Source organism: Eulemur rufifrons, chromosome 7 (assembly GCF_041146395.1).
Source record: "Eulemur rufifrons isolate Redbay chromosome 7, OSU_ERuf_1, whole genome shotgun sequence".
Classification (NCBI taxonomy): Eukaryota; Metazoa; Chordata; class Mammalia; order Primates; family Lemuridae; genus Eulemur; species Eulemur rufifrons.
In genome coordinates, this window is record NC_090989.1 from 12,625,129 (window position 1) to 12,640,993 (window position 15,865).

Below are 15,865 nucleotides of genomic sequence, written 5' to 3' on the forward strand. Positions count from 1 at the left end.
AGCTCAGGCTTCAGCCAAGCCTGGCCCCACCGCTGAGGGGCTGCGAGTGCACCTCTGCGCCACGCTCAGCGCTCTCTTCTGTCTGTGCAAAACGCGGGTGAGGCCATGCCTCACAGGACGGTCCCGAGCACCGGGGGTGATTCAGCAGGATCCCCCAGCCCGCTCAGGAACAGGGGCTGACCCTGCAGTATCTCACCCCCTCTTAGCCGGGGCTCCAGGAGAGCTGGCTCTTTCTGGGAAAGTCCGGGGATTCTGTACCCTCTGCATCTCATTCTGTCTCTGCTTCTTCTCAATCTCCAACCAGAACGTCCTGAGCTCCTGTCGCTTCTAAACCTTGAGCTGATTCGTGTTTCTCTGTTGCTCTCTCCGCCAGCTTCACCCTCTCCCTAACTTTCCAGCTCCTCCTGCTCCTCTGGATGAAAGACCCGCCCCTCCCTCCCTTCCTCCCCCCTCCTTTTTTCTTCCCTCCCTTTCTCCAGGCTCTGTCAGGTGCTGAGAAACCTGGGAACAAGCCAAGTGGTCCCTGCCCCCCGGCTGCAGCCCCGGGGTTCTAGCAGGTGGACAGTGATCACACGGTGAGGGCTGGGAACTCAGGGAACAGGGGGCCAGAGGGGACATGGGAGGGCTGGCCAGGACACCAGCACCCAAAGAAACAAGAGGGCAAGGGGAAGGGTGCAGGGCCGAGAAAAAGAATTGCATGGTGAAGGACCGGCGCTTGCAAGGGCAGGAACATAGCGGGGCAGGCTGTGTCCAAGGAACAGGAGCCAAGGCCAGGCTGGCGAGAGAGCGGCAGGGGACAAGGAGAGAGGAACGACTCCAACGAGGCCACAGGGCAGGCAAGCACCTCGCACGCCACGTTCAGGAGCCAATACTGTGTCTGAGGCCCCGAAAGGACACTGCCTGGTTCGAGCCCAGCTCCACCACTTAGTAGCTCCATGACCTTGGCAATTTTATTAGTTTCTCTTATAATGGGTTTCTTCTTTCATAAAATAGGATAACAGAAAGTAATGATTTCACTGGGTGACTGTGAAAATGAACTGACATAGTGTCTGTCATACACTGAGCACTCAGCGAACATTAGCTTCTCAGCCGACTTGGACGAAGGTCATGCAGTAAGGATGGAGAGAGGCAGGGGAATTCAAGAATGTTCCAGGTCAACACACCCTTCATCAAAACAGCCTCTTTCATTTCCAGCATCTACTTTTCTTTAGAAATGGGGTCTTGCTGTGCTGCCCAGGCTGGTCTTAAACTCCTGGCCTCAAGCAGTCCTCCAGCCTTTGCCTCCCAAAGTGCTGGGATTACAGGCATGAGCCACTGTGCCCAGTCACAAGTGTACATCTTAATTGGGATCTCACTCTCTGTCTAGAACCCATCTCCCCACAGCAAGGAATTTAGTCCTACCCCAGATCCAGGATTCCCCATGGCTCCTATACCGTCACACATAGCAGATGGTGAGGGGGCTCACTCCCCAGGACTGGCAGGGACCTGGGCTCCACGACCAGAGCCTAAACAAAGCCTGGTGCCTCTGCAGCAACCCGGGATTCATTCCTTCAAATATTCATTGCATTTGCACCTGGTGGGTGAACACCAGGGAATAAAAGGGTGAACCAGACCAGTGAGGTCCCTCCCCTCATGCAGCGTCCTTGCCTGCTGGGGAGACAGACAATGAACAGATTCACAGACAGGAAAATGACAGGTAGGGAGAGGCGCTGAAGAGGACATTGAAAGGGTGCGGAGAGGGCATGGGGGACCCTCTGGCAGGGAACGCAGAGATGTTTTCAGCAGTGGTGCCACTGGATTAAGACTGGAGCAGGAGAACAGGCAGGCTGTTTGAAGAGCTGGGAAACACATTCCAGGCAAAGGAAATCGCAAGTGCAAAGCCCAGGGCTGGGAGAGACAGGAGAGAGGACACGGTGTCCGTCCGAAGCACCGCAGGCAGAGGGCGGGGCAGTGTGCAAGGAGCAGGAGAGGTGGGCAGAGCGAGGCCTGCAGGGGCGTGGGCCAGGCACCACATGGAGTTTCATGCTGATGGCGACGGGAAGCTCGGGCAGGCGGGAGGGACATGAGTGATTCCCAAAGCCAAAATGTGAGATCCTGATGGCAGGACTTTGATGACTTCTCTACCCAGCACCTCAGTGAATTTTGGTAAAGGCCACTCTGACAGTTTGTGTAGAAAAGCCAGACCCCAAAGAATCCCTGAGTGCATACTCCAGAGCCTATCATATAATACAGCTGTCCCCAACCTTTTCGGCCCCAGGGACCAGTTTCAAGGAAGACAATTTTTCCATGGACTTGGCCGGGGTACGGAGCTCAGGCAGCGATGTGAGTGATGGGGAGTGGCTGTAAATACAGAGGAAGCTTCGCTGGTGCTCACCTCCTGCTGTGCGGCCAGGTTCCTAAGTTTCATGGAAGACAATATGCACGGCCTGTTCCCTAATAGGCCACTGACCGGTACCGGGCCACAGCCTGGGGATTGGGGACCACAGATATAATACATACTTGGCCAACCGCCCAGCATCATTTCATAAGAAAGTTGCTGTTTAGACAGCAGGAGGAAAATTCACTCTTAGAAGCTCAATAACTCACATGGACCAGACGTCGATTTTGGGGCCGTACTTCTTCCTGGCGAGCAGCTCGGGGGCGGCATAGGCAGGGCTGCCACACTGTGTGCTGAACGGGTCAGAGTAACCCAGGATCCCCGCACAGTTGCTCAAACCAAAGTCTGCAAAGAGAGGAGAACAACACAAGTTCCAAATTAGAAAACTGCAGAAATGCAGACAGAGTAAAGCAAGGGGGGGCGGGGGGGAAGGCAGCAGGAAACACTCTCTCAGGCTAACACGTCATTTAGCATCCAAAAGGCAAACCCAGCAGCTGCAAACCATAACCTCTGGATATGAGTCTCAGGACAAAAGAATGTAGGTGGTGGTTCCCTGGCTTAGCTGGGAACATTGTACACTGGGCCTCACAGCAAAAGCTGGCTGGAGCTAACGGTACCTTGACCTGAAACCTATTTTCATCAAATCTTGTAAATGAGTCATTCAGGAAAAAAAAAAGAGAGGTTTTGCTTTCTAGGACGAAGGCAGGAAGAGAAGAAGCAGAGGGGCTCGGAGTTAGCTAACTTCCAAGTGGCCACGTGGGGAAAAGATGGAGGAAGATTGATTTCTCTGGCTGGTGTCTGCGTCCCCCTCAGTGACACACGATCCGGCCATTTACAGTTGACTTCTTCAGCTGAATGCTTTCACTTCAAGAAAGTCTTTTAAAAAATTCCCCCCAAAGGTATTCAGCACATATGGTGATCTGAAGAGGGGGAAAAAAAATATACTCCAACCATTTAGAAAACGGTGAATGCTGGCTAGAAAAATAATACTGGAAAGATGGTGCAAACTAGACCAAGTGACTGCATGGCGTTGCTTTGCTCTTGGATGATTAAGGCAACCAGTAAGAAGAAAGAAAAGCCCAGAGCATCTAAAGCTCCTTTGGGTCTATTACGCCTTTTGTGCTGTGTTTACTTTTGATCTTACAGATACTGCAACTGACAGGTAATTAGAGACCTGTTAGTGCAATGCCCTCACCTGATATCTTTCCTCAATCTTTGCTGATCTCAGAATTAAGATCACAGTTCATCCTTTGAACTTCAGTGTAAATACTGTGGACTTGCTCTCCCCACACAGAAGTCTCTCGGGCTGCAGGGCTCAGGCAGAGACTGGCTGCAAGTCTTGAACAAAACTCTCACACTTTCTCAATCGGCACTATTTATGAATAGTTTCATGACTGTATTTTCTCCTTCCCTCCAACACATCTCTGCCTGCAAAGCGCCTGGCTATTAAGAAAGTTGTAGGAAAGCTGAGGAAAGGAGAAACAGGGTACAAGCCAGGACGGGGAGTTCGTGAAGTCACTCGCACACCACGGATCAAGATGACACAACTAAAAAGGTTTCCAACAGTCGTTTGGCTTAAGCTGTGTAATGAAACAGCTTTTCTAAAGAGACTCTCATCCAAGCGGAGCTCCAAAAATTCTGTCAGGCTCTGAATATCACCCAAACTGCTGCATGTTCAAACACTTAACTCTTATTGTTGTTTTATGATTCCATTTTCTCTCTTAACCTCCCTCCTCCTCTCTCCCTTTGCACCCACCCCCATTTCCTCTCCCACAGGCCCAGCCAGCACCAGGAGACAGCGCAAATCCTGCACAAGAGAAGGCTTCAGGAGTGGCGGAGGGAGGCGGCTCTGCATTCCTATCTTAGGGGAAGATAATTTGTTAAAAGGAACCTGCAGAACCCTGTTCTCAGACCCCACCCAGCAGTTAACACTGAAGTGGGAGGAAAGAGGGGTGAATATTTTCAGAAGAAGAAAAATTATGTCCTGCTTTAAATTAGAGGATTGTTTCATTGCTTTCAGTTTGCAAATGAACCCAAAAGAATTTTAATCAATGGACAAATGCATAAATGCATAAAGAGCACCTACTGTGGGAAAATTCCACCATGGAATAAAGATGCTATTATCTGGGGCAACATTTTCAAAAAAGCTTTATGAACGGTGATGGTAGAGGCCCGATCTCATTGGAGTCCCAGAAAATGTATCTCTAAAAGGCTCTGTGCCTAATCTCAGCAGGGTTGTGTTGACAGCAAGGGAGGCCACATTCCATTCACTTCCTCATCTCCCCCCATCCTCCCCCCTCCCCTCCGCCTGCCCCCACCTGGGTCTAGAAAGAAGGGCTTGTTAGCAGAAGAGGGCAGAGAGAGGCAAGATAAGAGACCAGATCTCCCTCCACCTCCCAGGCAAGTTTGGGAACAGAGTCTGGCCTTATCTAAAGCACGGTTTCCAGAAGATAAATTAGCCTAGGATTTGGGGAGTGGAGGAGCTAGAACCTGCATTTTAAGTGACTTATGCTGATCTAGCCAAAAAGGCTTGATCTAAAATATATTGTAGAGAAACAACCAGTTCGTTTCACATTCATAATTGTTAATTATTAAAATTTTACACATCTGCCTATAATTAGAATTGTGAAACTAGAGAGACATTCACCTCCCAGCGATGTCACATGGGTCTGCCTCAATTAGATTTGTTAGAGACATCAGCCAGTTATCACTCCATTTTCTGAGAGCCTCAAAATGAACCGCAAAAAACGCCCAAGTGAACACTGCTCTGGAATGCTGAAGTACAAAACTGTTCTAAGTTGTAGCTCTTCCATTTTAAGATTATACTAAATTTACCAAATATCAGACTGCCTTTTTTTTTTTTTTGAAGGGGGAAAAAAATTCCTGATTAAATCAAATCTTACTCCTGGTAATCCTAGTTAATTTGAAACATGGCTTAAGCAGATTTATTTAAACCAAATTCTTTCACAGAAAGAGAAACTATTAAGACGAAATGATAATAGCTATAATCACCTTTGAAAAAACAACTAGGTAATGCCTTTGAAGAGAAGGAGGTTCAAAGGGCTTTCAAGTTACAGAAAGGCGGGAGTAGACACCTGTGATCCAAATTGCCCAATCGAGGGTAAGAAGCCCCCAAGCAAAATGCACTTTCCACTTGCCCTCAGGGGAGGTGCGATGTCTCTTTCAGTGACAGGTGTGAGGTAAGGCTGTTTAGTGTTAGTTGGTCATGAAAAAACTGGGAGCCAAGCGAAGAGTTCTAACAAAGGGAAATCCAGGTTTCAGAGCCTCCTGTCTAGCAGTTTCGGGAATCCTGGTTTCGGACTGGGCCTGTTTCGCCCCATGACCTGAAACACCTGCGTAAGTGCCTGCCCAGAGGTGGCCGGCTGCGAGGTGGTGACTCTGAGAGACTGGAATAAAATGGTTCCCGGCATCCAAAGGGCAACCATCACACTCCCTGAGAGGAGAACTGTGGGCTGTAATTTAGGTATGTAATTTCCTCGCTGACTTGCATAGGTCTCCTCTAAGAGGTTTTATTATTCGGCCAATCTGTGAGCTACTCATCAATGCACCCGCTGTTCCCCGTGATTGGTTCTTCCAGAATCTACCGAGCAAACATCTAACCGAGGAGAGCGTCTGTGCTTGTCAGCACTGCTTATTCCCCAGGACGGGTCTATAAATGGTCACCCAGGGCTGTCACGTGAGGAGAAAGTGGAGAAAGCAGAGCAGAGAGGGGGCAAAAGCGAAGGAAAGAAACAGGACGGGCAGTGCCTGACGGGCAGGTGCACTGCGCTTGGCTCGACTCCCCAGCCTCAGTCTACACCATGCCCGGTGAAGTGAATTACTCTAACTTTTACTGGCATGCAAATTCAGCCTTTACAAAGCCTGGCCTCTTACGATCTCTGCTACTGTTAGGACAACTCTGTCACTGTCACCTCCACATCCTCCAAAGACCAGGTACAGGTCCTTTTCCTCCATTCCTCATGCCCCACCAAGGAGGCTCCTTTGTGTAACACTCCAGATCCCAGAAATGAGGACCAGAGAGACATCCTGCAAACATTTAAACACGGGCCTTGTTCTTGGCTTCCGTATTTGGCCCTCAGGACAACTAAAATGCAATAGTAAAATAATTTAACAAAAAAAAGATTCTTTGGATTACCCAAAAATCTTCTAAAAATAGATTCTTTTAAATGCTTTTGGGGAAAAAGTGGTTTCCTCTTCATGGTGAATCTTCTAATAACAGGTGTATCTATCAACACCCATGAGTGGTGTTTAATCACCCAGTCAAGGGGTCTATGCAGCCTCTTGCCTGTTACTGGGTTGGGAGCTGCGATTCCAAGGTATCTAATAAGTCACTCGAAGGATATATTTTGGAGAGTCTTGAGATGATTTTCAGTATTTGCCAAACAAAAGTTCCTTCTTGGGTGCAAAAGTTAAATTTGCAAAGTTCTTCTTTTGATCCTTCTCTTTTCCCCTAATATAAGGTCTTTTCAAGCCATTAAAGTAGAAGAAATTACTTACATTTGAGGTGCAAAAAGAAAGAGAAGAGAGGAATAAAAGATGGTGCTGTCTAATATCTGGGTATAAAAATGATGTCCTGAGATTCTGCCAAGAGCAACCATCTAGGCAAAAAAAAAAAAAACAAAAAAACCCTGAGTTCTTCTAGAGAATGAGCATGTGGGCCTTGAATTATGAACCAACTATGACTTACTCTATCATGGAGCTTCCTTCCGATTGGTACAGAATTCTAATTATCCCTCTGCGAGGCCACCACTGACCATTGTACCATAGGGCTCCGATACAGATTGTATTGAAAAGAGAAGGTGAGTCGCATTCCCCTTACTTTGGGCTTCCCTACATTCATGGAAAAGTGGAATAAGACATGGTGAAGCTATAGTTTGCAGCCAAACTATTTTCCGCTATTCTAAAGAAGTTTTCCAGTTAATCCAAACAAAAATAACCTCTATAAAAGCTCAGCTCCATCTGAATTTATGGAGAAGCTATAGCTGGAATAATCCAAAGAAACACATGACCAACTAATATTTATCTGGGCCTGTGAAATTCAATTCATGGTCACATTACAGTATTTTATCTTCCTAATTATGTTTAAATTATTATTAAAATTAATTTTCACTTTCAAAACCATCGTTACATATCAGAGGTAAAAGAAGGTGATCTAGAATATTGTCTGGGGATTAGATATAGACCATGGGTAATGTTCAAAGTTGAGAATTGACAACACAACATTTAAAATATAATCTTGTTTAAAAAAAAATTCATACCAATCAGCTTGATATTATTGTCTTCATCTAGTAGCAAATTTTCTATCTTCAAGTCTCTGAAATAAACAAAACCACACAACATTTCAGATAAGCATTCGAAATAGCAGGATGACATTTTGCTTCTTAAGGGAAATGAATTATTTTAGAGGCACTTTCAACCAATCCATAAAGGTTTCTGCCGAAACTCACTCAATCAATTAAGTAAATATTTATAAGACATGAAATAATTAATTGCTGTAGCCTATAAAAACAGAAGGATTTCAGAGAAGACAGAGAGCAAAGAGGGCAGAAGGAATCATAAAAAGTTTCTGAAGGAAGTAAGACCTAAATCGGAACCTGGAAGTCAAACGGAACGAGGGTTCAGAGAGAGTGGAACGTACCATTCAAGACAGTTGCTGCTTGAGCAGCCCAAGAAATACAAATGCAGCCATGGGTTTGCAGCACCGTAAGCAACATTAGTCACAGTGAGGAACAGATTTGGGAAGCAATTAAAAAAAAAAGTTGAAAGCCAACTTAATTGATCAGTCCTAGGACCACTATGTTTGGAGCCCAAGTATCATGACAAATTAATTGACAGGTGATAATAAGCTAATCTATTTAGCAAGCAGATATTATCTTGGGCATAATAATGGACTCCAAAGACGTCAATACCCTAATTCCTGGTGTTATGCCTAAGAATACATTAACTTTACAAAACCAAAAGGAATTAAGTTCCAGATAGAATGAAGAATGTTAATCAGTTAACAGGTGATGCCATTCACTGACAGTCAAGGGACAGGAGGAGGTGGGAGGGAGAAATACACCCTAGGTCCTGTTGAGTGTGAAGTGCCTGTAGCATCTGTGCCAGCCACTGCAAGCTCCTCAGGGGCAGAGAACATGTCTGCCTTGCTTACCACGGTACCCCAGTACCTTTGCACATTCCAGGTACCCAGTAAATACCAATGAATCTAGATTACCAAAGAGATCATTCTGGATTTCAGAAATGAAAGTATTTATATGGGCAAAAGGGTATATTGGTCATCAAAACTATCAAGGTCAACAATGATAAGCTCTGGCATCTTAAATTGTAGCCTGCCAACTCAGGCACATCTTGAACATTAATTATGTAAGAATATTCTTCTCTTCCATTAGAAAAAAATATTTTCTTCCATTGTTTTGAAACATACCATTACCGCTCCAGCTTTTATTTTCCCATGCCCAGCCCATGAAGAGATGGGCAAAAGAAATTTTTTTCCCTCTTATCTCTTTTGTAAGGAATTGAATAGCGTAATCACGATAAAACAAAAATGGCAACTGACACACCACGTCAATGTCAGAAACAAAAGGGAGCAGCAGCTAGGACTCTCTGTGGCAAACAAGACAACGGTGCCCCACTTAACAGGGACAGTTGCTCACCGCTCGGTCCCAATACTGCCAGCTCACCTCGTTTTCCAAGAGAAGCCAGAAATCCGGATTTAGATCTCAATTTTTAAACGTTGGCAACAAGTTCATATTTAAGACAATCACAACAGCACCGTGTGGGCCGACCTTGCAGGCAAGATATCAATGTTCAACCTCAGCACAGGTGGAAATGGAAGCCTTGAAGGGACATAACATTGCCCAAGGGGAGGGTAAAGAATCAACGGGGGGACAACAGGCTGGTGGGGGACAGGGACATTCACAGCAGACTGAGGAGGCAGGAGGGACGACAGCGAGGCTATTGTCACAGGAACAACCGAGGGCAGGATTTCAAGATGGAAGAATTAAGGACTCAAATGCAGGAAAAAGGGGAGCTCTCAAAAAGGTCCAACAGATTCAAAATTGGAAGGTTGCTGGTAGCCTTAGGGCTGGACACTTCGCTGAGAGGGAAGATCTGTGTTAAAACTGGGAATATAAACAGATATTCCCCAATTCAGTGCACCCACGAATGGGCAGAACTGTATACTTTCACTTCAATCCGAATCAAACAATACACAGAATACTTCAAAACCATGTCTACCTTTTAAAAGTATCCTATATGTCCAAATACAGGGTGATCCAAATTTAAGGCGCACCCCTCATTTTCCCAATAGGAAGACCTTAGCCCTCAGACAAAGATTTTTGGAAAACACGAATGTACAATTAGGAATGCAATGGAATTACTAAATGATTATTTATATGCTATTTATCTGTGAGGCTGTACCATTATATACTAAAATGTTAACATAAATTATTTTAGAAATATTGTTTCCATACCCTCACATTTCATGAAATAATTTAATTCAAACTTGTCACAGGCAGAACTAGGATGGCCCTTTGAGTCACTGTGCAATGTTTCCACTATAACATGGCCTTTCAGGTGACTGGATGCTTGAGGTAGAGCATTTTTTGAATCTGTATGTGATGCACTTGCTGGAAATCTTATCCCAAACCCATTTAAAATTTCTATAAATTAACCGTTCAGAGAATAATTTTTAGAGTGCTCTCTCAAACTATTGTAACGGAGGCCATATCTCTAGAAGTTATTATTAAAGCCACATAAAATGTTTTTGCCTCCCTTTCTATCGAATTCCTCTGGTGATTTCTAGAGCACCCAAAGTCATCAGTGAGTCTAAACAAGGTTAATGTGTCTTCTTCAACTAGTACTTTGTTGTTGAAAATAAAATACTGGCGCATGCCTGTAGTCCCAGCTACTCGGGAGGCTGAGACAGGAGGATCGCTTGAGCTCAGGAGTTTGAGGTTGCTGTGAGCTAGGCTGACGCCACGGCACTCACTCTAGCCTGGGCAACAGAGTGAGACTCTGTCTCAAAAAAAAAATAAAATAAAATAAAATAAAATAAAATACTGAAATTGAAATTGTGCACCCATAATATGAGAGATTTGAGAGGGCTTTGTAAGGCACTTCCTCTTTTCTGAAGATAATTAAGACACAGTATAAGCTGGACTTCTACCCAAGCATACACGGTGATTCCAAAACACACACATGCACACACAAAATAGCATGCCAGCGATAGCCCCAACTGTGATTCCATGAACACTGATTACAAAGTGGCAGCATGATTTAAATCTAAAAGGCCACAGTTTGTTTCAAACGAAATTAAGCCTCTTTGCCTGGGAAGAATGGAAGCCACGCTAAGGGAGAAATTTGCTTCAGAACAAATACTGTAGAGAGAAACAGCTTAAAGAGGCAAGGTAAAAGAAAGCAATTGCCAAGAATAATAAAACTAGGCTGGGTATTTCTGGGGCCATGAAAGCCTACAGAACAACCACAATGATTAGAAGAATGATATAAATGGAAGACTTACAATTAAGAGAAAATGCAAAAGAAAAAAAATATACACTTTTAAAATCAGGGAGATGTCATAAAACCAGGGAGGAAGTTTAAAAATATAAGTATTAGGCAAAATGAGAAAAACAAACTCAGTTCAAAGTTACTGCATCCCATAGTAACCAACTCCCAGCCCCTAAGATAAACGCTCAGTTCAAACCTGGTTACAAACCTGGTTAACTGGGATTATTTACCCATATACTGCATTACCCTTCTGTCCAGGCTTCTAAAAGATCTCAGTGCTAACCAACCAACCTCTTAAGCTGTCATGACTAGTTAATGCAAAGGTGCGCTATTAATACCTTAGTTTCTGTCCAGAAGTTCAATGTACTCAACCTACCTAAATGCAAGGAACATTCCACCTCTTTTGGCTTTATTTATTTCCACCTCCTGCCTTGGCTTTCATAACTTACCTAGAAGCAGGAGAGATACTTTCCTTCTGACTCCTTAGGAAAAAAGGCCCTAAAATCCCATTTTTAAAAATAGCCTTTACCTAGGGATTTACCCAAATGAGTGGAAAACTTATGAACCTGAATGTTTATAGCAGCTTTATTTATAATTTTCCAGAATTGGAAGCAGCCAAGGTGTCCTTCCGTAGGCGAATGGATACACAAACTGTGGCACATCCGACACTGGCCTATTCATTGATGAGAAGAACAGAGCTGTCAAGTCCTCAAGGAAACATCGAGGAACGTCAAATGCATGTTTTTAAGTGAAAGAAGCTGGTCTGAAAAGGCCTCATACTATATGACTCCACCTATATGACATTTCTGGAAAAGGCAAAACTGTGGAGACTGGAAAAGGATTAGTATTAATAGTTGCCAGAGGTTGGTGTTGGGAAGGGAAGAAAGGACGTATGAACAGGTGGAGCACAGAGGGTTTTTAGGAAGGTGAAAGAATTCATGATACTGTAGTAGTGGATACATGACATCATGCATTTGTCAAAATTCACAGAACCGTACAACACAAAGAGTGACCCCGAATGTAAACTGCAGACCTTAGTTATTATAATAATAATGTACCCATATAGGTTCATCAATTGTAGCGAATGTGCCACACTAACACAAGATATTCATAATGGGGAGAACAATGTGGGAATGCTCTGTAGTTTCTGTGCAATTTTCCTGTAAACCTAAAACCACTCAAAAAAAAATAAAGTATGAATTTTTTTTAAAGCAGCTTTTAGATATGTTTCCCTTTCCTAAGCAATCAGTACTAAGAATGGTGTGGCTACACCCAAGTCCCTCACTCTGGCAGTTCACTGTAGAGCATCCTTGGCCACCTGAAGTTAATTCCCTGACTCCATTCAGCAGAGGGCCACCCAGACCCTCTGCCCAGCTACTCAACAATGACCAAAGAGGCCACAAATGACCCCAAGAGAACACAAAATTGAGAAGACACCTTCTTGAATTAAGAAAAGGGTGAATTTATTCATCAAGTTTTAGTGTCTGGATATTACAGTATACCTTTATTTATTTTTTTACAAAATAGAGACAGGGTCTCGCTGTGCTGCCCAGGCTGCAGTGCCGCGGTGCAATGCTAGTGCACTGCAGCCGTGAACTCCTGGGCTCAAGTAATGCTCACACCTCAGCCCCTGGGTAGCTGGAACTACAGGCACGTGCCACCACACCCGGCTCTACAGTGTGCCTTTAAAAAAAAAAAAAAATACTGGCAGGTCTCAATTATTCAGGAAACTGACTCCATCAGAAAACCATCTGTGGTCCATGGGAAAAGCATGGTGCTTACTCTAGCTCCATCCAAGAGCAAAACACTTGGCTCTGCTAAGTGTGCGATTTGCCCTACAGAAAGGAAGGTACCAACGGGAGCCTGGTCCACACATGGCGACAGGGCAGAGGGGAAGTGGACATTCAACCTCACATCGGTGGTCCTTGACCTGAGTAACCATGACCACTTTCATGGAGGGGAGAGGGAGTAGGAGGGTCTCCCTTCAGTCTTGCAGTATGAAGAATTCCTCTCTGTGGCAGGTAAATGTGAAGTTCAGCGTTAATTTATAACTGAGAACAAAACGGAAGGAGAGGGGAATGGCCCCTGGATGGATGGGAAATAGCTTTTTCTTGGCCAAAGGGGCTTCGAGGAGGATTCAGAGGAGGCAACAATGGGAACGGGGCATGACCTGTACAAGGCGCTGGAAGGTGCGTTGACCAGGACAGTGCTGAGTGAGGGGACGGAATGTCTTGGGAACAAAAGGAACAAACCAATGTACCAAGTGAGAGAAGCCTGGAGCGGCCCTTTGGGAGAGCAGGGGAGCGAGCCCGGCGGAGAAGAGGCTGCTGGAGGGGCGGTGGGTGCAGGCACAGGAGGCTTCTGGACCTCCTTCGCTAACTGGCAGTTCCAGAGAGAAATGCCCCATAGCACTCGTCACTGCGGCACCCCCCAGGCCTGACACTGAGTCCTGTGTGGGGTGTTTGTCCAGAGACCTAGAGAGGACCTAAGAGAAAAAGACCCCTCCCCCCTGCAGAGGCCAAGGCCCTCGGCCCCCTTAAGGTTGGCTGAAAACCACTGACAGGAGGCAGATGGAGAACAGGCACACATGCATTTAACTTGTGTACAGGGCAGCCTTCAGAGTGAAGGCACAAAGATACAGGGGACATTGTCCATTTTTACGCTTAGGTTCAACAAAGCATGGACAGCCATGTAGAAACATGATTGGACAAAAAGGGTCTGATCTAATGCTAACAGACTGAGTGGGGACACCCAGCAAGGCCTGTCTGTCTAGATCCTTCTTGGCCTCTCTGAGCAGCATCCTTCCTTCTGGGTGTGGGGCAGGGCCTTCTCTCGAATGGGGGTCTTATGACCTATGGTCAAGGTAGGTCAGTTCATTTCTTAGCGGCCAGTTTTTACACAGAATATTGCTAGCTGTAAGGGCTGGCTTTCGAGAAAAGGGATTCTGGTTTCTAAGACCCACCTTGGGGAAGAGGGATTCCAGTTTGTGAGGCTAAGCTAGCCCCGGGAGAGAAAGGGACTGAGAGACAGGAGGACAGGGGAAGGTCAGAGAAAAACTTTTGCTTCTGAGGCCTTCATTTTGGGGTACTGTTTTCTGAGCCCCAACAACACCCTCCGGGTATCACCTAATCACCTACTCTAGGTTCTTTCAAAAGAACGAGCACTAAGAGGCCATTACTAACAATTAAATGTTCACCACAGGCTACCACCCAGCCTCCACCCACCCCTCCAAACTCTCCCTGCATTTCTTTAAAGGTGGTTATCTCAAAGGGTCCAAGACTGGCCATAGTGAACTCAGTCACCGTCCTCCCAGACTGACAGTGCAAGGGAGGACCGTCAGGGAGGGCCCTGTGGCCACAACAAACATACAGGTCCTGGCTACCCCCCACCCAAAAAACAGCAGCTGCTCTGACCCTGTGAAGCCAAGAAGCAGACAGGAGCAGTGCTGGGGAGGTGGGGGCGGGAGTGTGTGTGAGAGCACATGGGTTTTTGTGTGCACACTGCAAGTGCAAGCACACATTTATGTGTGTGCATGCATGTGGGGAGAGCATGGATGTGCATGTGCATCCATGTGTATGAGTGTACACGTGTGTAAATATGTGCGTATGTTGCATGCACACACATGTAAGTGTGAGCACTCACGTGTCAGTGTGTACACACTGTGTGTGTGGTCATGTGTATGTGTGTGTGCATCACACGTCTCCCGGGGCCTCAGCAGGCCATGCCCAGCGCAGGCGGTCTAGGCCGAGGGGCAGCCACTCAGGGCTGAGACCAAAGATGAAAGTGAGAACTGAGTGGCATAAAACTGAGGCCGCCAGGATTCAAGGAGGGGACAGAAGGAGCGTGTGAGACACAGAGGGGCTGAGCGAACATGTGGAGGCCTGGGGAAGTGAATAAAGACAGGCCTTGGCGCCCGGCTCGTTCCAACTGACCCTGGGCAAGTCATTTCCACTCTCTGAGCTCTGATTCCTCCTTGGAAGCTGGCCAGCATAAGAGGGGCTACCCAGCAGGGCGGTGGGCACAAGGAAATGAGAGGAGGCACGCCTAAGTCCTTGTGGGGCCCTCCGATGAGAGGCAAAGGGTAGTGGTTATGAGGTGAGAGGCTGGAGCTGACGCTAATAAAGGTAAAGATGCTACGTCAAGGTCAAGAGGAAAGACCACAGAGAAGACTGAAAAGGGGTGATCAATTTGGCCATAAGCAAACAGCATTGGGGGCACGACCCCCCATGTCAAAGGTCACAAGAGAAGCAGCCCAGGCAGGGCTGGACCAAACTCAGACAGGATTAAGTCTGGGGAGAAAGTTTTGCCTGTGGGGATGGCCACAAGATGGATTTTTAATAATAAACTAAGATTAAAGCATCCAAAAGTCCCCAAGCACACAACTCCCGAGGCAACAGGCTTTTGCAGGAAACAAAAGTTTTTTGGTTAGGTCTTATCCTCAGAAGCACTGTATTAAAATCAAATTATTTGCAAATCTTTGATTTATTTGCAATATAGACATTTTGATAAAACACAAGAATAATTTGTTAAGCAGATACCTGATTTATTTATTCAAAATGAAACCTTTATTGAGTCCCTGTAATGTTCTGGAAGTGAATTCTGTTTATAAAAATGAAAAGAGCTATTCACTAGAAAGATGCCACTCTACAAATTGTGACCTGAAAAATAAACAAATTGGCACTAAGTCAGTGAAGAAACTCTCCTGAAATCCCAGGGAAAATTTGGAATAGTCCAGAAAGAACATGCAACTGGCTACCAGAAAAGCTTCCATCCCAGCGCAAACTCTGACACTACCAGTATTCATTCCATGTTCCTTCATTCATTCAACAAAGCCTTGCTGTGTGTCCCCTGGGCTGGGCACGGGGCTAAGTTATGGCCCATACTGAAGACGGATAGCAAACAAGTAATTGTGGGATAAGTGTTTGGGAAGCAAAGCAGAGGGTGCCATGGGAGTCTATG

At 45.8% G+C, this 15,865-nt stretch overlaps 1 protein-coding gene across 1 annotated transcript in view; it reads right to left on the reverse strand.

Moving 5' to 3' along the window:
- Positions 1-15,865, reverse strand: part of HUNK (hormonally up-regulated Neu-associated kinase) — a 105,315-nt gene that overhangs the window by 42,318 nt on the left and 47,132 nt on the right. Inside the window, exons 3-4 of the mRNA XM_069472368.1 lie at positions 7,657-7,712; positions 2,587-2,722 (exon numbers count right to left, since the gene is read on the reverse strand). Coding sequence (XP_069328469.1) covers positions 2,587-2,722; positions 7,657-7,712 — 192 coding nt within the window. The remainder of the gene's footprint in view (positions 1-2,586; positions 2,723-7,656; positions 7,713-15,865) is intronic.